Source organism: Aquarana catesbeiana, linkage group LG04 (genome assembly GCF_042186555.1).
Source record: "Aquarana catesbeiana isolate 2022-GZ linkage group LG04, ASM4218655v1, whole genome shotgun sequence".
Classification (NCBI taxonomy): domain Eukaryota; kingdom Metazoa; phylum Chordata; class Amphibia; order Anura; family Ranidae; genus Aquarana; species Aquarana catesbeiana.
The window spans coordinates 21,704,106-21,730,592 of NC_133327.1; the positions used below are offsets into that span (position 1 = coordinate 21,704,106).

The window sequence follows — 26,487 nt, forward strand, 5'->3', positions numbered from 1 at the left end:
GGAGGAAAAAGGATACATTTAGGGGAGTTGCCTGGCAGATGGGCGATTCCCCCTGCCTAATTCCCCTGATGGCTTGGAGAGCAGAGGAGGACAACTGACCATGCCAGAGCTGCAGCTGTACTGAGCATCCACACTGTGAGGCAAGGTAAGGATATCAACCAAGTGATTTAGACTTTCACACCCGCTAGTGGAGAAATATAGGCATGACACCATTTTCATAAAAAATAGAAGAAATCCATAGGTTTCCCTTAGGATTGTCTGATACTGCTGAAGATCAGACAGACCCAATCTTCACCCATCACAGCGGGCCAAGTCATGACAGACCTTCAGGGACTGAGACCCCACTTACGGGGTCCTCTTTCCTGGACCCCTATAGCACCCTGCCAGACAAACTTTTAGGTATTTGGAAGAAAGACCAAAGTGCTGGATCCCAGGGTCCAGCTCTCCAGGGAGAAGCATTACGGGCAAAACCTTGCGTCTTCTTCACAAGGCCCGGGTACAATTCCTTTTCCTCCATAAAGCATTTTGAATGGATCCGGTCATAGGCTCCTTGACCCAGTGAGTATCCTAGTGGAGCTTTTTTCTTTAGAACTTCTTTACCATGACCAACACCTTAGACATTGGAAAAAAACTGAGATACTCCCTGTAATGGGAGGGGTTATATAGGGAGGGGGACATCCTGTCTTGGGTGTGCCAGTGTCCATCACCTGAAGGTGGCCTATAACCCATGTAGTAATTATTATGGCTCTGTGTCCCAGGATGTACACTGTAAATCAGTGAGCCAATCACACAAGCAGGGAATTACATTTATGGGTGTGTTTTGTACACTGTTGGTATACAAAATGCTCCAAGAAATGTAATTTACTGCTTGTGCGATTGGCTCACAGATTTTCCCAGAAGTCTGCATTATAAGTAATTTTTTATTTCCTACAATAGGAATGTTATTTTTAGCAAGATACTCCCTAAGGGTTAAATCGTTCTAAAGGGATGCAGACACTGCAGTTTTTCTCATCAGAACATGGAAAGTTCAGTTACAATGAACCAGACCCTTTCATTCTGAATGTGTCTACACGGGACATGGTGAAACAAACAGCAGAAAACAGGAGGGATCTGCAATAAAGTTTGTTAAAATCCAGGCAATGTACATTGATCACCCAGAGAGGATTTTTTTTTAATTGAGTTACATTTTAGACAAAAATTGAGTTACATTTTAAATGAGTTAAATACCCTCAATTTAAGTTACAGATGAGTTTTCTCATTTGTCAAGATATATCCATAAGTGGTAGGGCACTGTTTCTGGTACAGATGTTCCACCAATGTGTTGCTTCCAGTTACCATGGATTTACCTTCTGTATTCATGAAATTCCAAAGATGTAAGGCATAGGAATCATTAAATGTTAGCAAATTCTGCCAGACTTCAAAGTATCTTCTCCATTCTGGATACGAAATGGGGTAGAAACGTTGAGGATGAAAATAACTGATGTTTCCACACATGACATCACCCGTAGAGTTAAATACCGGCATGCCACACAATTTCTTCACAACGCGAGTGAAAACCCCCGGCCCTTGGTGTCCCCATATCTCTCCCCTGTAGTTCTCAACAAAGTTCTCCATAAACTGCCACACCAACTGGTGATGTGAGGAGAGGCCAAACACACTACTGCTAGTAGTTGTGAAACTTTCGGCTGCTAGAAAATGGTCCTGGGGTATTGGACGAAGTGAGATGACATCAGCATCCATGTAAATTCCACCATATTTCCACATTAGAGCAAACCTACAGGCATCTGAGCTAACATGGGTCCAGTAGACTTCTTTTTCAGGGTTTACCTGGTAAGTCAGAAAAGTACAGCATTTCATGAGATCATGACATTAGCATATTTTTTCACATTTAAAATACCATGTTATTAACCTCCCTCTGCCCCTTTCCCCGCTTCTCTGTTACAGCTTGTGGGTGGCCACCCTGTTTGCCTGGGGGTTGGCCTGGCTCTGATTTACGGTAGTTTATTTACTTTATTTTGTGTTCTGTGTGTTTTTTCCTTTTTTTCTTTTTAGTGTTTTAGTTGTGTATTTTACATTTTCTATTTTTCTTTTTTTAAGAAAAAAAAAAACAGCATAAATGAGGCTAATGAGGGGTCATTGAATGGGGCTTCTGTAACTAAGGATAAACTGAAGGTGCCTGGGTTCTGTTCAAGGCAGGTTTGCAGAACATGAGTAAAGTATGGATGCCATATCTGCACCCTACTGCAGGCAATAGAAGATGAATGTAAAAAAAAGTAATGGACATTTTCTAGGCTAATAGACAAGAGATTGTTAAACATGGGGGGGGGCTGGGGAACATGTACCAAAAGCAAAAACATGTTTTTTAAACTTATGTTTGTTGGAGAGTAGCAATTTAAAAAAAAAAAATGAACAAACCCTAAATAAGGTGCCTGGGTGATGCCCTTAAAGTGGTTGTAAGGGCTGAAGGTTTTTTACCTTCATGCATTCTATGCACAAAGTTAAAAAACCTTCTGTGTGTTTGCCCCCCCCCCCACAGCCCCCCTAATACTCACCCACCTGAGTCCCCTCTCAATCCAGCGATGTGCACGAGAGCCTTGGCTGTCCAGAGACTCCCTCTCCTCTTTGGCTGAGACAGCAGCGGAAGCCAATGGCAATCACAGCCAGTGAGAGATTGGGGCGGCCTTATAGATCCAGTGCCTCCATAGCAAGCAGCCTGCTATTGGGGCATTGGTCAAGAGGGAAGAGCCACGAGCACCAGCAGGGGAATCCGAGAAGAGAAGGATTGGGGCTGCTCTGTGCAAAACCACTGCATAGAGTAGGTAAGTCCAACATGTTTGTTATTAAAAAAAAAAAACAACAAACAAACTTTTAATACCACTTTACCCTGCCTGTGAAGAAGTTGCACATCTGTACAATGTATACAGCCTACTACTACGGTTTGGCCTGAGCATGAGTTTGGGCCAAACATTGGCTGTTCGCCTTATTTGGGGAACGTCTGAATTTGCAGGGTGTTCGGCAGATGTTCGCCCCGCTGAACACCCTGCAATGCACTGCGTGCTGCACAGTGCATTTTGCGTCCTGATTGGGCAAAGCTTTGGGTAAAAGCTGGTTGTTAAGGGGCCAGGAATCTGACCGTGGTGTCCTTAACAACCGATGAGTCATCAGCTGTCAATGGGCTTCCCCGCTGACAGCTGTTTAAAAATAAACATTTGCCGGTAAAACAATAGTAAAACAAAAATGGCGGGGGGTTGCCCCCAAATCCATACTAGACCCTTATCCGAGCATGCAGCCTGGTGGGGGGGACAAGCGAGCGCAACCCTAACTGAACCATACCAGGCCACATGGTTGCTTTGAGCCCCCCACCCCAAAGCACCTTGTCCCTATGTTGATGGGGACAAGGGTCTCTTCCCCACAATCCTGGGCTGTGGTTGTGGGGGTCTGCAAATGGGGCCCCCAGATCCCGGCGCCCCATTCACCAAAAAAGTGTCAAAAAGTAATAAAAACACAGACAGTTTTTACAATTAAGGTTTGTTCTTGGACAGAAAACTGGTTATAAGGGTGCGTCCAAAGGGTAGTGATAAATAACGTGTACTCAGACTGGTGTGGAATGGTAAGTGGGGTACCCAAAGGTTCTGTCTTGGGACCAATTCTGTTTAATTTATGCATAAATGATATAGAGGATGGGATAAATAGCTCAATTTCAGTTTTTGCGGACGACACAAAAGTAAGCAGGGAAATAACTTCAAATCAGGATATAGAAATTTTACAGAAATACCTGAACAAAATAATGGGAGTGGGCAACTACATGACAAAGGAGGTTTAATGTGGAGAAATGGAAAATAATGCACTTGGGGGCTAAGAAAATAAATGCAAACTACTCACTGGGGGAGAACCTCTGGGGGAATCAAAGATGGAGAAAGATCTTGGGGGTCCTAGTGGAAGATAGACTGTGAAATAGCATGCAACGTCAAGCTGTAGCTACCAAAGCCGACAGAATATTAGCATGCATAAAAAAGGGGATATACTTCAGAGACAAAACTATATTCCTGCCACTTTATAAAACTGGTCCAGCCACATCTGGAGTACTCCATGCAGTTCTGATCACCAGTCCTCAGAAGGGATGTTCTGGAGCTGGAGAGAGTCCAAAGAAGGGCAAGAAAATTAATAAGGGGGATGGAGGACCTCAAATATGAGGAGCGACTACAAGCACTAAATTTATTCTTGCTGGAGAAAAGATGCTTGAGAGGGGACATGGTAGTTATTTACAGATAACTCAATGGTGACCCCAGAATAGGAAAAAAGCTATTCAATCTCAGGGGGTGTAAGAGGATACGGGGCCACACAATGAGATTGGAGGAGGAATGGCTTAATCTTAAGCAGCGCAGGAGATTTTCAGGGCAGTAAGAATGTGGAACTCTCTTCCACAAGTGGTGGTGTCAGCAGGGAGCATTGATATTTTTAAAAAAACTCTTGGATGTGCATCCTAAAGAACACAACATACAGAGTATTGGGTAATGATCATCAATGCTGACACACATACACCTACACAGGTTGAACTGGATGGACTGTTGTCTTTATTCAACCTTACCTACTGTGTAACTATGTAAGAATTCCTTTATTAAAAAAATTAAAGAACAGTGTCCCCTGTTGTAAATCCATCATGAATCACGCACCCAGAAAAAAAACGCTCTGCATTCATTGACGGCCGACCATCGAATGCATCCTCTGCTGTTTGACAGTTCTTATGTAGGTAAGGGCAGGGCCACCTGGCAACATCACCTGGTGGCGCCGCCCTCTTGCGACATCTCCAACCCAGCATGCACTAGACCGTGACGTCACAAGGGGGAGGCGGTGCCACCAACAACGAGTCAATTTAAATGTGGTTTAAATGTCATTTTTGCTGCAGCATATTCTATTTGTAAACAAAGAGGCAGGGGACTCTCTTCATCTATACCAGATCCTTATCCTGGATGAGGGTCTGAGATACTGTAGATGTTAATGGGGGACCTTCACACTAAACAAATTGATGAGGGTCTGGTATGGATGAAACAGGGGACCCCATGCAATAAAGTCTGGTAGCAACTATTAACAGGAAGGAAGCTGTCATGGCTAGCAGCATTATTTCTACAGATCCTATGTGAAAGAGGTGGTTGAGAGCCCCCCTAATATATATTTATTGTTTTGGGTTATTATTCCTTTACATATATTGTTGCTCTGAAGTTAGAAGTAAGAGGGATGTTTCTACTGAGAAGATGGAAGTCTTGTTTAGGTTTGTGTCCACCACAAAGCTAATGCCTTGATCAAAGTGATGTGATAGCCTGTGTAGTGTTAAAAATGCTGTTATAAAAACTGTCTGAACATTTATAGGTGAGAAATGCTATGAATAACTGTATGTACATGGGTGAGGTGTTTGGCATGGCTTGGATTGGTAATATCCTATGGGAGGGCGAGATCTTAAAAGTATACTATAAATATGCTGTACCAGGACCAATAAATCGAACAGTGTGTAGATCTAATCTGTGTTGATTCACTTTTGTATATACACTGTTCCCTGCGCAGATCTGGGTGTGATGAACGGAGACGTGCCAAAAATAAAAATAAGGTAAGATTAACAATAATAAGGTGAAAGATAGGACTAGAGTTTGTAGGATCCAGAAGTATCCTATCAGTTTGGTGGCAGCGGTTAAAAACTCAGGTTTGATAGGGACTTAGGTTAAAAGAGTTAATTATTAACTACTTGCTGCCCGCTGCTTGCGGCGGCAAAGTAGTTTAGTTATCCTGACCGGACGTCATATGATGTGATCAGAAAAACAGAGAAGACGTGCGCCCGCGGGGGCGCGCAGCGCGACGATCGGAGGTACTGTGTGTCAGTCTGACACACCGCAACTCCGATCGTGGTATGAAGCCTCTGACAGAGGTTTATACCACGTGATCAGCTGTGACCAATCATAGCTGATCATCGCGTGAACCAGGAAGTTCTGGTAAACGGCTTTCCTCGGTTCACACTGACAGGGAGAGCTGATCGGCGGCTTTCCCTGTCAGAGGGGGGTCTGTGCTGATAATCAGCAACATTGATTATCAGCACAGCCCCCATCAAAAGGTGCCCATCAGCTGCCAATCAGTGCCCATCACCTACCAGCATGTCCCCCTTTATAAAGCCTGTCAGTGCCCATAAAAGTGCAGATCGGTGCCCACAGCAGTGCCCAAAAAAAGTGCAAATCAGTGTCCCATCAGTAATGCCTGTCAGTGCCCCATCAAAGTGCCAATCAGTGTCACTCATTAAAGCCTGTCAGTAGCTCCTCATCAGTGCTGCCTACCCAGTGCCACCTATCAGTACCCATCAGTTTTTTTTTTCAAAATTGTCAATCTTTTTTCGTTTATAGCGCAAAAATTAAAAAACGCAGATGTGATCAAATACCACAAAAAGAAAGCTCTACTTATGGGAAGAAAATGATAAACATTTAGTTTGGGTACAGTGTTGCATGACTGAGTAATTGCCATTCAAAATGCGACAGCACTGAAAGCTAAAAATTGTCCTGGGCAGGAAGGGTGGAAAGTGCCTGGTATTGAAGTGGTTAAAAGAGAAAAAGTTGTTTTGCTTGAGTATTTTTGTTGGGAGGGGATGCCGCCGCTAAGGTGACTAAATTGTTTAACTACTGAATTGCACCTGGGTCCCCCCCAGGACAGACGCCTCCAAAGAAGTTGCATACTGTTTGGTGTGGCAGCCTGAGACTTCTATATTGTTGTGCCCAGGTTGGCCTTAAGCGTTGGGGTAACGCTGTAAAAGTGTACACGCCCATTGGTAGCATTGGTGCTCAAGAGTAAGTTAAGGAGCCCGGACAGGTAGGGACTTAGTTAGAAATGGGAACAAAAGTAAATTCGGATCTCCCTTCCACACACACAGATATCGTGAGAGTGGGAAGTGCTTTTATATGTACATTTGCATAATCTGCTAAATTTTCCTTACAGGATGAAAGAATATCAAGGTAAGGGGGAGATCTCAAATTTATCTATGGCATCACATAAGGTGTTAAAAAAACTGAGAACAGGGAGAAAACCTTTATTGTTATGGTGCATATGGGAGAAAGGGGTTTTAGCTGTGCGGTCTAAACTTAAAGCATTAACTAACATACAAACATTATAGCTAAAGTGACAGCCAGAATTCAAAGGGAGATGATAGTGATTAAAGAGGAGGACAATTCTTTAATTATAGTACCTCAGCGTCAACAAACAGCGGTGCATTCTAAGATAGGGGTAGGAACAGGTGTGTATAGTCAGGTCCATAAATATTGGGACATTGACACAATTCTAATCTTTTTGGCTCTATACACCACCACAATGGATTTGAAATGAAACGAACAAGATGTGCTTCAACTGCAGACTTTCAGCTTTAATTTGAAATCCAAATCAGGTGAACGGTGTAGGAATTATAACAGTTTGTATATGCAACTCACACTTTTTAAGGGACCAAAAGTAATGGGACAATTGGCTGCTCAGCTGTTCCATAGCCAGGTGTGTGTTATTCCCTCATTATCCCATTTACAAGGAGCAGATAAAAGGTCCAGAGTTAATTTCAAGTGTGCTATTTGCATTTGGAATCTGTTGCTGTCAACTCTCAATATGAGATCCAAAGAGCTGTCACTATCAGTGAAGCAAGCCATCATTAGGCTGAAAAAACAAAACAAACCCATCAGAGAGATAGCAAAAACATTAGGTGTGGCCAAATCAACTGTTTGGAAGATCCCTAAAAAGAAAGAATGCACCGGTGAGCTCAGCAACACCAAAAGACCCAGAAGACCACAGAAAACAATTGTGGTGGATGACCGAAGAATTCTTTACCTGGTGAACAAAACACCCTTCTTAACAGTTGGCCAGATCAAGAACACTCTCCAGAAGGTAGGTGTTTGTGTGTCAAAGTCAACAATCAAGAGAAGACTTCACCAGAGTAAATACAGAGGGTTCACCACAAGATGTAAAACATTGGTGAGCCTCAAAAACAGGAAGGCCAGATTAGAGTTTGCCAAACAACATCTAAAAAAGCCTTCACAGTTCTGGAACAACATCCTATGGACAGATGAGACCAAGATCAACTTGTACCAGAGTGATGGGAAGCGAAGAGTAAGGAGAAGGAAATGAACTGCTCATGATCCAAAGCATACCACCTCATCAGTGAAGCATGGTGGTGGTAGTGTCATGGTGTGGGCATGTATGGCTGCCAATGGAACTGGTTCTCTTGTATTTATTGATGATGTGACTGCTGACAAAAGCAGCAGGATGAATTCTGAAGTGTTTCGGACAATATTATCTGCTCATAGTCAGCAAAATGCTTCAGAACTCATTGGATGGCGCTTCACAGTGCAGATGCACAATGACCCGAAGCATACTGCAAAAGCAATCTAATGCCCCATACACACGGTCGGATTTTCAGACAGAAAATGTGTAATAGGACCTTGTTGTCGGAAATTCCGACCGTGTGTAGGCTCCATCACACATTTTCCATCGGATTTTCCGACACACAAAGTTTGAGAGCAGGATATAAAATTTTCCGACAACGAAATCCGTTGTCGGAAATTCCGATCGTGTGTGCACAAATCCGACGGACAAAGTGCCATGCATGCTCAGAATAAATAAAGAGATGAAAGCTATTGGCCACTGCCCAGTTTATAGTCCTGACGTACATGTTTTTCGTCACCGCGTTTAGAACGATCGGATTTTCCGACAACTTTGTGTGACCGTGTGTATGCAAGACAAGTTTGAGCCAACATCCGTTGGAAAAAATCCTAGGATTTTGTTGTCGGAATGTCCGAAACAAAGTCCGACCGTGTGTACGGGGCATAAGAGTTTTTTAAGGGAAAGAAGTGGAATGTTATGCATTGGCCAAGTCAATCACCTGACCTGAATCCGATTGAGCATGCATTTCACTTGCTGATGACAAAACTGAAGGGTAAATTCCCCAAGAACAAGCAGGAACTGAAGACAGTTGCAGTAGAGGCCTGGCAGAGCATCACCAGGAATGAAACCCAGCGTTTGGTGATGTCTATGCATTCCAGACTTTAGGCTGTAATTGACTGCAAAGGATTTGCAACCAAGTATTAAAAAGTGAAAGTTTGATGGATGATTGTTAATCTGTCCCATTACTTTTGGTCCCTTAAAAAGTGGGAGGCACATATACAAACTGTTGTAATTCCTACACCGTTCACCTGATTTGGATGTAAATACCCTCAAATTAAAGCTGGAAGTCTGCAGTTAACGCACAGCTTGTTTGTTTCATTTCAAATCCATTGTGGTGGTGTAAAGAGCCAAAAAGATTAGAATTGTGTCGATGTCCCAATATTTATGGACCTGACTGTATATTCATACTGACTGGCAAGGATCTCAGGAGAGTAAAATGGGCAAACAGTTCATAAAGAGGATGAACATTCAGGAAGCATTCAGGGTATAAGTACATTAATATATGAAAGAGGGAATCCCTTGTGTGATACGTTTGTATTACATATCAATGCACACTTATAGCACTTATAAAACACATCAGTACACATAGGGATGAAATAAGGAAACAATAATAATAAAAAAGTTAGATGGTTATAGTACCATTACCTTGTTATAGATTCTAGTGATTATAGGTAGTGTACTGGTGATAGTGAAAGGATCCAGGGATAAGAAGGTCTCCCCTTTACCAATATGTTTGTATATAATAGTATAATGCTCATTATGCTTGCAAATAGTAACTGTGTAATTGTTAAAGCGGGGTTCCACCCAAATTTTGAACAATATCTGTATGTATTCTCTTCCTTGCCTAGATGCTGACATGCCGTTTAAAAAAATTTAAATCGCCGTAACTACCTTTTATTTTTCTATTCTTCTTTGCACTTCCTGGTTCTCCTCCCGTGGGAGTAGGCGTGTTTCTAGCCTCTCCCAGACTCCTGGGAGCTAGTCTCAGGCTTCCCAGGATGCCACTGAGCATGTGCGGGAACGAGCGGTGAATGCTGGGAGCACAGCATTCACCACATCATAGAAATAAATGCTTGTGGGCTTCAAATGCCCACAATGAAGATGGAAACCGCCTGCAGTGAATAATATAAGTTATTCTTTCCGACGAAATCTGACACAGGCGGACATATTACACACAATATGTGAGTATGTAATGCTGAGAAGAAAAGTTTGTGAATGAACTCAAAAAAAAAAAAAATGATAGATAGGTGGACCCCCGCTTTAAGTAGATGTATTAATGTGTTTTTTGATAACCGCCTTACAGGTGAAGGCATGGAATGGTCTCAAGGTTGGGAACTGAAGCATTTTTGGGTGTGCACCTTGCATAATAGAGTTGCATTCTCAAAAATACATATCTTTGCTCGCATAGAGTGTATTGTGTTTAACCACTTCAATAAGGGCCAACCCCCCCCCCCCACACACACCTCCGGCCCAGGACAGTTTTCAGCTTTTAGCGCTGTCGCACTTTGAAGGACAATTGCGTGGTCATACAACACTGTACCCAAACTACATTTTTTATCATTTTCTTCCCACAATAAGAGCTTTCATTTGGTGGTATTTGATCACTGCTGGAGTTTTTATTTTTTGCTAAACAAACTAAAAAAAGCCTGACATTTTTGAAAAAAAAAAGTTTTTCTTCGTTTCAGTTATAAAATTTTGTTTTCTCATTCACTGACAAGCACTGATGAGGCTGCACTAATGGGCACTGATGAGGCGGCACTGATGAGGTGGCACTGATAAGGTGGCACTGATGGGCACTGATGAGGAAGCACTGATAGATGGCATCACAGAGCTGGTGGCTGTTAGCCGCTTGTCGACTGCCTCCCGTACATTTATGTCGGCAGAATGGCACGGCTGTGTAAAGTAACGTACCTGTACGTTACCCTGAATTTCCCGTCGTGCACGCACGCGTGCGACGGCGGTCGCAAGCTCCGTGACCATGCCCACGGGACCCATGGACTTGATGTCCGCTGGGTGCCCACGATCGTGTCACGGAGCTGAAGAACAGGGAGATGCCGATGTAAACACAGCATCTCCCCATTCTGCCTAGTGACAGGACACTGATCATCTGCTCCCTCTCAACGGGAGCAGCGATCAGTGTCGTGTCACTGCTAGCCCAACCCCTAGACAGTTAGAATCACTCCTTAGGACACACTTAACTCCTCCCCCGCCCCTAGTGGTTAACCCCTTCACTGCCGATGACATTTTTACAGTAATCAATGCAATTTTATAGCATTGATCGCTGTATTAATGCCAGTGGTCCCAAAAATGTGTCTAAATTGTCCGACGCGTCCGCCATAATGTCGCAGTCATGATTAAAATCGCTGATCGCCGCCATTACTGGTGAAAAAAAATTATTAATAAAAATGCCATAAAACTATCCCCTATTTTGTAGACGCTATAACTTTTGCGCAAACCAATCAATAAACGCTTATTGCAATTTTTTTTACCAAAAATATGTCGAAGAATACATTTTTTTTATATTTTTGGGGGGGATATTTATTATAGCAAAAATTTAAAAATAATGCGTTTTTTTCAAAATTGACGCAAAAAAAAAAAACACAGAGATGATCAAATACCACCAAAAAAAAACTCTATTTGTGGGGAAAAAAAGGACTTCAATTTTGTTTGGGAGCCACTCCGCACGACCACGCAATTGTCAGTTAAAGCGACGCAGTGCCGAATCGCAAAAAGTGCTCTGGTCTTTGGCCAGCAAAACGGTCTGGGGCTTAAGTGGTTAGAGACCTTGCGCTCCTCCACCTTCCATTTGAGGATGCCCTACAGATGCTCAATAGGGTTTAGGTATGGAGACATGCTTGGCCAGTCCATCACCTTTACCCTCTGGTTCTTTAGCAAGGCAGTGGTCATCTTGGAGGTGTGTTTGGGGTCATTATCATGTTGGAATACTGCCCTACGGCCCAGTCACCGAAGGGAGGGGATCATGCTCTGCTTCAGTATGTGAGAGTACATGTTGGCATTCATGGTTCCCTCAATGAACTGTAGCTCCCCACTGCCGGCAGCACTCATGCCGCCCCAGACCATGACACTGCCACCACCATGCTGGACTGTAGGCAAGACACACTTGTCTTTGTACTCCTCACTTGGTTGCCGCCACAAACGCTTGACACCATCTGAACCAAATACGTTTATCTTGGGTCTCATCAGACCACAGCACATGGTTCCAGTAATCCATGTCCTTAGTCTGCTTGTCTTCAGCAAACTGCTTGTGGGCTTTCTTGTGCATCATCTTTAGAAGAGGCTTCCTTCTGGGAGGACAGCCATGCAGACCAATTTGATGCAGTGTGCGGCGTATGGTCTAAGCACTGACAGGCTGACCCCCCACCCCTTCAACCTCTGCAGCAATGCTAGCAGAACTCATAAGTCTATCTCTCAAAGTTGACGCTGAGCACGTGCACTCAACTTCTTTGGTCGACCATGGCGAGGCCTGTTCTGAGTGGAACCTGTCCTGTTAAACCACTGTATGGTCTTGACCACCATCCTGCAGCTCCGTTTCAGGGTCTTGGCAATTTTCTTATTGCCTAGGCCATCTTTATGTAGAGCAACAATTCTTTTTTTCAGATCCTCAGAGAGTTCTTTGCCATGTTGAACTTCCACATGGCACATCCAGTGACCAGTATGAGAAAGTGAGAGCGATAACTCCAAATTCAATACACCTGCTCCCCATTCACACCCGGGGCCTTGTAACACATAACACCGGGGAGGGAAAATGGCTAATTGGGTCAATTTGGAGATTTTCACTTAGGGGTGTACTCACTTTTGTTGCCAGCAGTATAGACATTAAAGAGGAGGGCCCATTAAAAAAAAAAATTAAAAGTCAGCAGCTACAAATACTGCAGCTGCTGACTTTTAATTGGACACTTACCTGTCCCAGGGTCCAGTGATGTGGGGGATCGAAGCCCTGCTCGTCTCACCCTCCGTTCGGTGGTGCTGGCATTACAACTGTGGGAAGCGGGCGGTGGCTTCACAGCCGGGCACCCACTGCGCACACGCAAGCGGCGCCATGCGCCATGATTGGCCGCTCAGTCACTTGGGACCTGTAATGGGTCCCAGATGATTGACAAGAGGGAGGGAGCAGAGCTGAGCCCTTCCTGTGCCGAGGGGAAGTGATGTCACCAGCCCAGGCACTGAAATAGGCAAACTTCCTGTTCTCTTCCCGGTTTTTGTGGAGTGTGTGGAGAGTGTGTAGAGAGGAGCGTGGAATAATGTGTCAGAATGTACCATTGGTTATGGCAGCAGTAGTTACTGCTATTGCTGCAGTCATTATAAAAAAGAAGAAAGCCAGGCTGAGGAGGAGGAGGAGGATGATGATGCTGTCAACCAGAAGATACTGGGTACACCCTGTAATTGCAAATAGGGAGGAGAGAGCACAGTTCAAGATGATCTACAATGATCTATGTCAACATAATGAAAATTTTTTCAACTACACTCGTATGTCAGTTGACAGGTGAGCAATTAGGTAAAATTTATATTTTTTCTCACCATTCCTCCATACCTGCCTTACGCTACATCCCCCCCCTCCATCCTTCACCCTACATCACTCCCCCCTCCATCCCTAACCTTAACCCTAACCAGAATCCGAACATCCCTCCCACCCCAAAATCCCTCATCCCACTATTCCCCCCCCCACTATACCTCACCCCCACTTTCCCTTACCCCCTCCATCCCTACCCCCTCTATCCCTCACCAGCCATAAGCCAATACATCCCTCTGCTCTGTATCCAACCTCCCTCCCTCTCCCCACCTACTTCTCCCCCTTATTATCCCACTATTTTAGGACCATTGTTATTTATACAGCGATCAGTGCTATAAAAATGCACTGATTACTGTGTAAATGACACTGGCAGGGAAGGGGTTGAACACTAGGGGGCGATCAAGGGGTTAAGTGTGTCCTAAGGAGTGATTCTAACTGTGGGGGGATGGGCTACCACTGACATGACAGCAATCACTGCTCCCGATGACAGGGAGCAGTAGATCCCTGTCATGTCACTAGACAGAACAGGGAAATGCCTTGTTTACATCTCCCCGTTCTGCCGCTCTGTGACATGATCGCGGGCCCTCGGCGGACATAGAGTCCGCGGGACCTGCCTGCACAGTAAGGGAGTACTTAAAGGGGATGTGCATTTGCCCAGCCGTGCCGTTGTACTGACGTACATCGTTGTGCGCTGGTCGGCATGTGGTTAAGTAACGTTTTTTGTTTTTTTTAATTGTGGAATTGCCTATTCTCACATTGCTGCAGGTTTGGAGGGCATTGTATACTTCAGATTGATATAATTGCCCTGGACTAACTCCGATGTGTACAATAAATGGCATTATAGTTATTTTTTATCTAAAGGAACCTAAGGTGGTACAAATAAAAAAAAAAGAGTTGTGCAAGGTTATTTATGGGAAAAATAGATTATATGTTTGAAAAGGAATGTGAAAAATAGGATTTTTAAAACAGCTTACCTGTAAAATCCTTTTCTTGGAGTACATCATAGGACACAGAGCCTCAAGTAATTATTTGGTGGGTTATGGGCCTACCTTCAGGTGTTGACACTGGTATAACCAAGACAGGAAGTTGACTCCCCTATATAACCGCTCCTCCTTCCAGGAGTCCTCAGTTTTTGTAGCCAAGCAATATAAGCAATATACTCTCACCCCATAAAACAGAGGGGCGGGAGCTCTGTGTCCTATGATGTACTCCAAGAAAAGGATTTTACAGGTAAGCTGTTTTAAAAATCCTATTTTCTTTACCGTACATCATAGGACACAGAGCCTCAAGCAATTACTTGGTGGGATGTCCCATAGCAATGCTACTTGAGGGGAGGGAGACACAACCCGTAGGGCACCCCCAGACCTTGAGGAATTATACTGCTGCTTGCAGCACACTGCGCCCAAGGCGATATCCTCATTCCACCTTACATCTACTTGATAAAATTTTGTAAATGTATGGACCGAAGACCAAGTCGCGGCCTTGCAGATCTGAGACATGGAGGCCTGGTGACGCACTGCCCAAGAAGCACCAACCGCTCTGGTAGAGTGCACCTTAACTTGAAAAGGGGGAATCTTTTCCTTTAAATCATAAGTTTGAACTATAACTTGCCAAATCCACTTAGCCACAGTGGATTTTGACACTGCCTGTCCTTTTTTAGGACCCTCTGGCAGAAAAAATAAGACATCAGTCTTATTTAACCACTTGCCGACCGCCGCACGACTATATACGTCGGCAGAATGGCACGGGCAGGCAAAAGGACTTACATGTACGTCCTTGCCTGCCCGCGGGTGGGGGGTCCGATCGGACCCCCCCCCGGTGCCTGCGGCGGTCGGCAAATGTCCCCCGGCGATCGGAGGTGAGGGGGAGGCCATCCATTCGTGGCCCCCCCCTCGCGATCGCTCCCAGCCAATGGGATCATTTCCCTGCCTCTGTATTGTACACAGAGGCAGAGGAAATGATGTCATCTCTCCTCGGCTCGGTATTTTCCGTTCCGGGCCGAGGAGAGAAGACTGAAATGTGAGTGCACCAACACTACACACACAGTAGAACATGCCAGGCACACAAATCACCCCGATCCCCCCCCCGATCGCCCCCCGATCCCCCCCCAATCACCCCCCCCCCTGTCACAAACTGACACCAGCAGGTTTTTTTTTTTTTTTTTTTTTTTTTTTTTCTGATTACTGTATTGGTGTCAGTTTGTGACAGTTAGTGTCAGGGCAGTGAGTGTTAGGCCCCCTGTAGGTCTAGGGTACCCCCCTAACCCCCCCTAATAAAGTTTTAACCCCTTGATCACCCCCCGTCACCAGTGTCGCTAAGCGATCATTTTTCTGATCGCTGTATTAGTGTCGCTGGTGACGCTAGTTAGTGAGGTAAATATTTAGGTTCGCCGTCAGCGTTTTATAGCGACAGGGACCCCCATATACTACCTAATAAATGTTTTAACCCCTTGATTGCCCCCTAGTTAACCCTTTCACCACTGATCACTGTATAACCGTTACGGGTGACGCTGGTTAGTTTGTTTATTTTTTATAGTGTCAGGGCACCCGCCGTTTATTACCGAATAAAGATTTAGCCCCCTGATCGCCCGGCGGTGATATGCGTCGCCCCAGGCAGCGTCAGATTAGCGCCAGTACTGCTAACACCCACGCACGCAGCATACGCCTCCCTTAGTGGTATAGTATCTGTACGGATCAATATCTGATCCGATCAGATCTATACTAGCGTCCCCAGCAGTTTAGGGTTCCCAAAAACACAGTGTTAGCGGGATCAGCCCAGATACCTGCTAGCACCTGCGTTTTGCCCCTCCGCCCGGCTCGGCCCAGCCCACCCAAGTGCAGTATCGATCGATCACGGTCACTTACAAAACACTAAACGCATAACTGCAGCGTTCGCAGAGTCAGGCCTGATCCCTGCGATCGCTAACAGTTTTTTTGGTAGCGTTTTGGTGAAATGGCAAGCACCAGCCCCAGGCAGCGTCAGGTTAGTGCCAGTAGCGCTAACACCCACGCACCGTACACCTCCCTTAGTGGTATAGTATCTGAACGCATCAATATCTGATCCGATCAGATCTATACTAGCGTCCCCAGCAGTTTAGGATTCCCAAAAACGCAGTGTTAGCGGGATCAGCCCAGATACCTGCTAGCACCTGCGTTTTGCCCCTCCGCCTGGCCCAGCCCAGCCCACCCAAGTGCAGTATCGATCGATCACTGTCACTTAAAAAAACACTAAACGCATAACTGCAGCGTTCGCAGAGTCAGGCCTGATCCCTGTGATTGCTAACAGTTTTTTTGGTAGCGTTTTGGTGAACTGGCAAGCACCAGCCCCAGGCAGCGTCAGGTTAGTGCCAGTAGCGCTAACACCCACGCACGCAGCATACACCTCCCTTAGTGGTATAGTATCTGAACTGATCAATATCTGATCCGATCAGATCTATACTAGCATCCCCAGCAGTTTAGGGTTCCCAAAAACGCAGTGTTAGTGGGATCAGCCCAGATACCTGCTAGCACCTGCGTTTTGTCCCTCCGCCCAGCCCACCCAAGTGCAGTATCGATCGATCACTGTCACTTACAAAACACTAAACGCATAACTGCAGCGTTCGCAGAGTCAGGCCTGATCCCTGCGATCGTTAACAGTTTTTTTGGTAGCGTTTTGGTGAACTGGCAAGCGCCAGCGGCCTAGTACACCCCGGTCGTAGTCAAACCAGCACTGCAGTAACACTTGGTGACGTGGCGAGTCCCATAAGTGCAGTTCAAGCTGGTGAGGTGGCAAGCACAAGTAGTGTCCCGCTGCCACCAAGAAGACAAACACAGGCCCGTCGTGCCCATAGTGCCCTTCCTGCTGCATTCGCCAATCCTAATTGGGAACCCACCACTTCTGCAGCGCCCATACTTCCCCCATTCACATCCCCCAACGAAATGCAGTCGGCTGCATGAGAGGCATTTTTATGTCCTCCCGAGTACCCCTACCCAGCGAACCCCCCAAAAAAGATGTCGTGTCTGCAGTAAGCGCGGATATAGGCGTGACACCCGCTATTATTGTCCCTCCTGTCCTGACAATCCTGGTCTTTGCATTGGTGAATGTTTTGAACGCTACCATTCACTAGCTGAGTATTAGCGTAGGGTACAGCATTGCACAGACTAGGACACACTTTCACAGGGTCTCCCAAGATGCCATCGCATTTTGAGAGACCCGAACCTGGAACCGGTTACAGTTACAAAAGGTACAGTTACAAAAAAAGTGTAAAAAAAAAAAACACAAACAAAAATATAAAATAAAAAATAATAGTTGTCGTTTTATTGTTCTCTCTCTATTCTCTCTCTCTCTATTCTCTCTATTGTTCTGCTCTTTTTTACTGTATTCTATTCTGCAATGTTTTATTGTTATTATGTTTTATCATGTTTGCTTTTCAGGTATGCAATTTTTTATACTTTACCGTTTACTGTGCTTTATTGTTAGCCATATTTTTGTCTTCAGGTACAGCATTCACGACTTTGAGTGGTTATACCAGAATGATGCTTGCAGGTTTAGGTATCATCTTGGTATCATTCTTTTCAGCCAGCGGTCGGCTTTCATGTAAAAGCAATCCTAGCGGCTAATTAGCCTCTAGACTGCTTTTACAAGCAGAGAGAATGCCCCCCCCCCCCCCCCCATCGTCTTCCGTGTTTTTCTCTGGCTCTCCTGTCTCAACAGGGAACCTGAGAATGCAGCCGGTGATTCAGCCAGCTGACCATAGAGCTGATCAGAGACGAGAGTGGCTCCAAACATCTCTATGGCCTAAGAAACCGGAAGCTACGAGCATTTTATGACTTAGATTTCGCCGGATGTAAATAGCGCCATTGGGAAATTGGGGAAGCATTTTATCACACCGATCTTGGTGTGGTCAGATGCTTTGAGGGCAGAGGAGAAATCTAGGGTCTAATAGACCCCAATTTTTTCAAAAAAGAGTACCTGTCACTACCTATTGCTATCATAGGGGATATTTACATTCCCTGAGATAACAGTAAAAATGATTAAAAAAAAAAAAAAAATGAAAGAAACAGTTTTAAAATAAGATAAAAAAGCAAAAAAATAATAAAAAAAAAAAAAAAAAAAAAAAAAAAGCACCCCTGTCCCCCCTGCTCTCGCGCTAAGGCGAACGCAAGCGTCGGTCTGGCGTCAAATGTAAACAGCAATTGCACCATGCATGTGAGGTATCACCGCGACGGTCAGATCGAGGGCAGTAATTTTAGCAGTAGACCTCCTCTGTAAATCTAAAGTGGTAACCTGTAAAGGCTTTTAAAGGCTTTTAAAAATGTATTTATTTTGTTGCCACTGCACGTTTGTGCGCAATTGTAAAGCATGTCATGTTTGGTATCCATGTACTCGGCCTAAGATCATCTTTTTTATTTCATCAAACATTTGGGCAATATAGTGTGTTTTAGTGCATTAAAATGTAAAAAAGTGTGTTTTTTCCCCAAAAAATGCGTTTGAAAAATCGCTGCGCAAATACTGTGTGAAAAAAAAAAATTAAACACCCACCATTTTAATCTGTAGGGCATTTGCTTTAAAAAAATATATAATGTGTGGGGGTTCAAAGTAATTTTCTTGCAAAAAAAAATAATTTTTTCATGTAATCAAAAAGTGTCAGAAAGGGCTTTGTCTTCAAGTGGTTAGAAGAGTGGGTGATGTGTGACATAAGCTTCTAAATGTTGTGCATAAAATGCCAGGACAGTTCAAACCCCCCCCCAAATGACCCCATTTTGGAAAGTAGACACCCCAAGCTATTTGCTGAGAGGCATGTCGAGTCCATGGAATATTTTATATTGTGACACAAGTTGCGGGAAAGAGACAAATTTTTTTTTTTTTTTTTTTTTTTTTGCACAAAGTTGTCACTAAATGATATATTGCTCAAACATGCCATGGGAATATGTGAAATTACACCCCAAAATACATTCTGTTGCTTCTCCTGAGTACGGGGATACCACATGTGTGGGACTTTTTGGGAGCCTAGCCGCGTATGGGACCCCGAAAACCAAGCACCGCCTTCAGGCTTTCTAAGGGCGTAAATTTTTGATTTCACTCTTCACTGCCTATCACAGTCTCGGAGGCCATGGAATGCCCAGGTGGCACAAACCCCCCCCAAATGACCCCATTTTGGAAAGTAGACACCCCAAGCTATTTGATGAGAGGTATAGTGAGTATTTTGCAGACCTCACTTTTTGTCACAAAGTTTTGAAAATTAAAAAAAGAAAAAAAAAATTTTTTTTTTTGTCTTTCTTCATTTTCAAAAACAAATGAGAGCTGCAAAATACTCACCATGCCTCTCAGCAAATAGCTTGGGGTGTCTACTTTCCAAAATGGGGTCATTTGGGGGGGGTTTGTGCCACCTGGGCATTCCATGACCTCCGAAACTGTGATAGGCAGTGAAGAGTGAAATCAAAAATGTACACCCTTAGAAATCCTGAAGGCGGTGATTGGTTTTCGGGGTCCCGTACGCGGCTAGGCTCCTAAAAAGTCCCACACATGTGGTATCCCCATACTCAGGAGAAGCAGCAGAATGTATTTTGGGGTGCAATTCCACATATGCCCATGACCTGTGTGAGCAATATATCATTTAGTGACAACTTTGTGCAAAAAAAAAAAAAAAAAAAAAATAAATTGTCACATTCCCGCAACTTGTGTCAAAATATAAAATATTCCATGGACTCAACATGCCTCTCAGCAAATAGCTTGGGGTGTCTACTTTCCAAAATGGGGTCATTTGGGGGGGGTTTGTGCCATCTGGGCATTTTATGGCCTTCAAAACTGTGATAGGTAGTGAGGAGTAAAATCAAAAATGTACGCCCTTAGAAATCCTGAAGGCAGTGATTGGTTTTCGGGGCCCCGTATGCGGCTAGGCTCCCAAAAAGTCCCACACATGTGGTATCCCCATACTCAGGAGAAGCAGCTAAATGTATTTTGGGGTGCAATTCCACATATGCCCATGGCCTGTGTGAGCAATATATCATTTAGTGACAACTTTTTGTAATTTTTTTTTTTTTTTTTTTTTTTTGTCATTATTCAATCACTTGGGACAAAAAAAATGAATATTCAATGGGCTCAACATGCCTCTCAGCAATTTCCTTGGGGTGTCTACTTTCCAAAATGGGGTCATTTGTGGGGGTTTTGTACTGCCCTGCCATTTTAGCACCTCAAGAAACGACATAGGCAGTCATAAATTAAAGGCTGTGTAAATTCCAGAAAATGTACCCTAGATTGTAGGCGCTATAACTTTTGCGCAAACCAATAAATATACACTTATTGACATTTTTTTTACCAAAGACATGTGGCCAAATACATTTTGGCCTAAATGTATGACTAAAATTGAGTTTATTGGATTTTTTTTAGAACAAAAAGTAGAAAATATCATTTTTTTTCAAAATTTTCGGTCTTTTTCCGTGTATAGCGCAAAAAATAAAAACGGCAGAGGTGATCAAATACCATCAAAAGAAAGCTCTATTTGTGGGAAGAAAAGGACGCAAATTTTGTTTGGTTACAGCATTGCATGACCGCGCAATTAGCAGTTAAAGCGACGCAGTGCCAATTTGTAAAAAGTGCTCTGGTCAGGAAGGGGGTAAATCCTTCCGGGGCTGAAGTGGTTAAATAGATCTTCACTGCTCTCACCACATCAAGACAATGTAGTGACCTTTCTTCCTTGGAAGATGATTTTGGAAAAAACGATGGCAGGACAATGTCTTCATTCAGATGAAAGCCTGAAACCACTTTTGGCAAAAAGCCTGGACGAGGGCGTAACACCACTCTGTCCTCATGAATAATCAAATATGGCTCTTTACAGGAAAGAGCAGCCAATTCTGAAACCCTTCTTGCTGAGGATATAGCAACCAAAAATATCAGCTTCCTAGTCAGAAGGACTAAGGGAATATGCTGTAATGGTTCAAATGGCGGTTTTTGTAACACTGACAAAAGTAAATTCAAGTGCTTAAGGGCTTAAGGGTGATTTAACTGGTGGATTAATCCGCATCACTCCTTGCATGAAACCCCGGACTAAAGAATGCGTAGCAAGTGGTCTTTGAAATAAAAATGATAAGGCTGAGACTTGGCCCTTAATAGTACTCAGGGCCAACTTCATCTCTACGCCTACTTGTAGGAAGGCAAGAATTCTGCCTATAATATATCTTTGAGGGTGCCAACCTTTGGATTCACACCAGGAAACATAAGCTTTCCAGACTCTATAATATATAGCTCTAGAAGCTGGCTTCCTAGCATTAATTAAAGTAGAAATAACTGCCCTGGAAATCCCACGCTTCTTCAGAATGTGGGTCTCAATAGCCAGGCCGTTAAATTTAGCGTTCGTAAAGTAGGATGGAATATTGGTCCCTGTGATAGCAGGTCTGGCCTTAGTGGGGGGAGCCATGGACCCTCCACTGTCATCTTTATGATCTCTGCATACCATGACCTTCTGGGCCATGCTGGTGCTACCAGTACTACCGACTTTCCTTCCAGCCTGATCCTGCAAAGAAGTCGAGGTAGCAACTGAATCGGGGGAAACGCATTGATCAGTGAAAACTGATCCCATGGGGTCACCAACACATCTGTTCCGTATGCGAGTGGGTCCCTTGTCCTGGACACAAAATTGGCTAGCTTCGTGTTGAACCTGGATGCTGGAAGGTCTAAATCTGGAGTCCCCCATCTTTGGCAAATCACATGAAAAATCTCGGGATGAAGAGACCATTCCCCTTGGGACAATTGCTGGCGACTTAAGTAGTCCGCCTGCCAATTCTCTACTCCCGGAATGAAAACTGAATAGGCATGGGACATTCTTTTCTGCCCAAGTTATAATCTGGTTCACCTCTCTCTGAGCTGAGAGACTTTTGGTGCCCCCTTGATGATTGATATATGTCCGATTGGATCCTGACAGGACAATTGTTTAACCTGGAAGTCCAAGTTCTCAGAGCCAAAAACACTGCCCGAATCTCCAGGATGTTTATGGGCAAGGCTCTTTCGGTTCTTGATCACTGTCCCTGGGACAGTCGTCTTCTCTAATACTGCTCCCCAGCCTAAAAGGCTGGCATCTGTCGTGACTACTTTCCAGATAATTGGTCTGAAGGATTTTGCCTTCAGCAGGTTCCGATTTAGTAACCACCAACTGAGGCTTTGGAACACTCTTGGGGACAGCCGAATTGGTAAATCGTTTTGTTCCAAGCAGACAAGATACTATTTTGAATGGAATTGGGCATAGGGAACTGCTTCGAATGAAGCTACCATCTTTCTTAACAACCTCATCCAAAGACGTATTGAGGGATTTTCTTTGACCTGACCATCCGCACCAGCTCTTGTATGGAGCAGATCTTTGCGGGAGAGGGAACACCCTTTCCTGGGCCGTGTCTATGATCAGGCCTAGATACTCCAGCCTTTTTAGTGGCTTTAATGAGGATTTCTTTAGATTGAGAATCCAACCCAGATTCTCCAGGTAACTGCTTGTAATGGCTACATCCTGCTTCAAGCGGGCCGCCGACTGGTCTATTATCAATAGATCATCTAGGTAAGCCAAAACAGTTATGCCCTGTGCCCTTAACCTTGCTAGAGGTGGGGCTAGTACCTTTGTGAACACCCGAGGTGCTGTAGCTAGCCCGAAGGGCAAGGCTACAAACTGAAAATGCCTTTGTTCTACTTCGAATCGCAGAAATTTCTGGTGAGGAGAAAATATAGGGATATGTAGATATGCATCTCTGATGTCTATGGATGCCAATAGTTCTCCTCCTTGTAGGATGGAAACAACTGATCTGATCGACTCCATGCGAAAGGAGTGAATTTTCAGGAACTGATTTAGATTCCATAGATCTAGAATTGGTCTGATATCCCCATTTGGCTTTGGTACCGTAAACAGGTTTAAGTAGAACCCCAAACCCTGCTCTTGTTTGGGAATCTGTATGATCACCCCTTGAGCCAATAATCGGTCTAATGCTTGCAACAGGGATTGCTTTTTCCCTGGATCTCTGGGAACTTTCGATCTCCGAAAACGAGATGGTGAAAACTCTCGAAACTCTAACTTGTATCCTAGAGAGACTGTGGAGAGAGTCCATTTGTCCTGAATCTCCCTTTGCCAGACTTCTGAGTACCCCAGAAGCCTCCCCCCCACCTTGGTGAGGGGAGATGCCTCTTCATGACAAGGCCTTGGTATTCTGCTTTGCGGGCCCCAGGTCTTCCTTTGTGCCTGGGTTTGACCCTGAGGTCTTCCTCTAGAGTCTGACGGTGGAGGCCTTCGCCCCTGCCTAGAGACGGATGTACCTGGCGCAGGAGAAAAGGTGCGCTTAAATGAACAACATCTATATCTTCTTTTAACTGGCAAAAGAGTACTCTTTCCGCTAGAGATTGTCTGTATATATTTATCCAAACTTTCGCCAAATAGTCGTCCTCCCTTAAAAGGAAAACTGGTTAAAATATTCTTGCAAGGCACTTCAGCTGACCAACCCTTTAACCAAAAGGGTTATTCGCATGTGAATTAGCATCTATGGCAAAGCATAATGCTCTAGGTAGTTCTGCCAATTCCCGGGCCTGTTGTGCAGGGAGCTCATTAAGAGCATCTGTGAACTGGTCCTTTAAGGACTGACAGATGCCTATAGCTGCAATTGCAGGCTGAGTCACGCTCCCTGCTAAGGAAAAAGAGGATTTCAACAGGCCTTCCAACTTCTTATCTGTTGGATCTTTAAGCATAAGCGCATTGTCCACTGGACAAGTTAAACTCCTATTCACATTGGAAATCGCAGCATCAACTGCAGGATCTTTCCATCTTCTTGTGAACTTTTCCTCCATAGGATAGAGAACTGAGAATCTCTTTGGAGCGGGAAAATGCTTATCTGGATGATCCCATTCGGTATAAATAAGCTTTTCTAGTAAAGCATGGACGGGAAATGCATGCAATTGTTGCAAAGGCTTGACACACCGCTACACCGATCTTGGTAAAGAGCCTCCGGCGGAGGCTCTTTACCACTTGATCAGCCATGTCCAATCACAGCTGATCACGATGTCAATAGGAAGAGCCGTTGATCAGCTTTTCCTAACTCATGTCTGACAGATGCGAGTAGAGGAGAGCCGATCGGCGCTTCTCCTGACAGGGGGGGTCTGTGCTGATTGTTTATCAGTGCAGCCCCCCCTCAGATCACCACACTGGACCACCAGGGATCACCACTAGGACCACCAGGGAGAGGGGCAACATGTGGATGGCCAGGTATGTACCCCATGGCCATCCACATGTTCCCAATGTGCCCAGTCAATGCCCAATCTGTGCCAATCAGTGTCCACAAATGGGCACTGATTGGCACCAATATATAGCACTGATGCCCAGCAATGCCACCCTTAGGGGCATCAGTGCCATCAATCAGTGTCATTAGTGCCACCCATCAATGTCCATCGGTGCCACCTGTCAGTGCCCATCAGTGCCCACCTATCAGTGCCCATCAGTGACCATCCATGCCACCTATCAGTGCCACCAATAAGTACCCATCATTGCCACCCATAAGTACCCATCAATGCCACCTACAAATGCCCATCAGTGCCGCCTATGAGTGCCCATCGGTGCCACCTATGAGGGCCCATCAGTGCCGCATACCAGTGTCACCTATCAGTGCCCATCAGTGCCACCTATCAGTGCCCATCAGTGCCGCCTATCAGTGCTCATCATCAGTGCCCGTCAGTGCCACCTCATCAGTGCCACCTCATCGGTGCCCGTCAGTGCAGCCATATCAGTGCCCATCATTGAAGAAGAAAACATACTTATTTCCAAAAAATTTTAACAGAAACAAAGAAAAACTTGTTTTTTTTCAAAATTTTCGGTCTTTTTTTATTTGTTGCGCAAAAAATAAAAACCGCAGAAGTAATCAAATACCACCAAAAGAAAGCCCTATTTGTGGGAACAAAATGATAAAAAATTGCTTAGGTACAGTGTTGTATGACCGCGCAATTGTCATTCAAATTGCGACAGCGCTGAAAGCTGAAAATTGGTCTGGGCGGGAAGGTGTCTAAGTGCCTGATATTGAAGTGGTAAAGTTGAAGTTATTATTTAATACATGTAAGAGCTTCATTCTCCTATAAAGAAGCTTCCTGCACAGTAATTTTATCCAGCTTTCAACCTACAAACATCCAAATATTTTTCTGTAATGGCTTTTCCCAGTTTTTATTATGTACCTTATCAAACCATGGTTTAAGGGGTGTTTCATCCAATAGTTGATCCATTCTAAGTGGGAAGAGGTAGACATTGCTATAAGATGACAGGGTTGGAAACTGCTGTCTTGCTCTCTTCTCATCTTCTTCTGTGTTAATATTCTCCAGTCCTTTCATGAAGAAGACCACCGGTCGGTCAGGGTAGACTCTGGCAGCTGATTCAATAGTACACAGTACCAGGGATGGAGGATCCATTCTGTCTGTGGTCTCCATAAATAAGATTCCATTTCCTTCTCTTAGAATGGTGTTTGCACTAAAAGAACTTGACATTCCATTAGTGTTGTCCATGATTACTAATTTTGATTCATTAGGAACAAGAAAATTCAAGATGCGATAGCTTGTTTGTCTTAAATTAGTTCTATTGATAAAGCCCAAGGCTACAATCATCAAGAAAATTGCCAATAGTTTTATTTCTTTCAACATAATGGTGGTGTACAATTGCTGAGCTGTAACAAAAACAGATAGACGCATAAACAAATGTTAAGGACACATTTATTAAAGGCAATCATAAAATTTGTGGCCCAGTACATTTTCCACTGACCTAGAACACACATGCATTTCAGGAATCCCAAATTCACTGGCTGCATTGGCTAAAGTACAAAAAAGGCCAGCACACTGGATCACTGAATTTCATAGTATCACCATTGGTCATGCCCCCTCACCCCTCACCCCCCCAATCATCAAAGGCATGTAAAGGTATGGTGCAAGGTAGAGTTTTGTGTTGTTTAGCTGCACCTAACATTCATGGGTTGATGATGTCTTCAGTAAGTCAGAGCTATAGAGTTAAAGGGTTTGTCCATCCA

General features: G+C 44.3%; 1 protein-coding gene across 1 annotated transcript; it reads right to left on the bottom strand.

Moving 5' to 3' along the window:
• Positions 1–1,239: 1,239 nt before the first annotated feature.
• On the bottom strand, positions 1,240–26,127 carry LOC141139094 (alpha-1,4-N-acetylglucosaminyltransferase-like). The gene is made up of 2 exons (XM_073624905.1): positions 25,649–26,127; positions 1,240–1,827 (listed from the first exon to the last, which is right to left on the bottom strand). Exons 1-2 carry the CDS (start codon positions 26,105–26,107, stop codon positions 1,240–1,242), a joined length of 1,047 nt encoding a protein of 348 aa, XP_073481006.1. The 5' UTR covers positions 26,108–26,127.
• Positions 26,128–26,487: the final 360 nt, after the last annotated feature.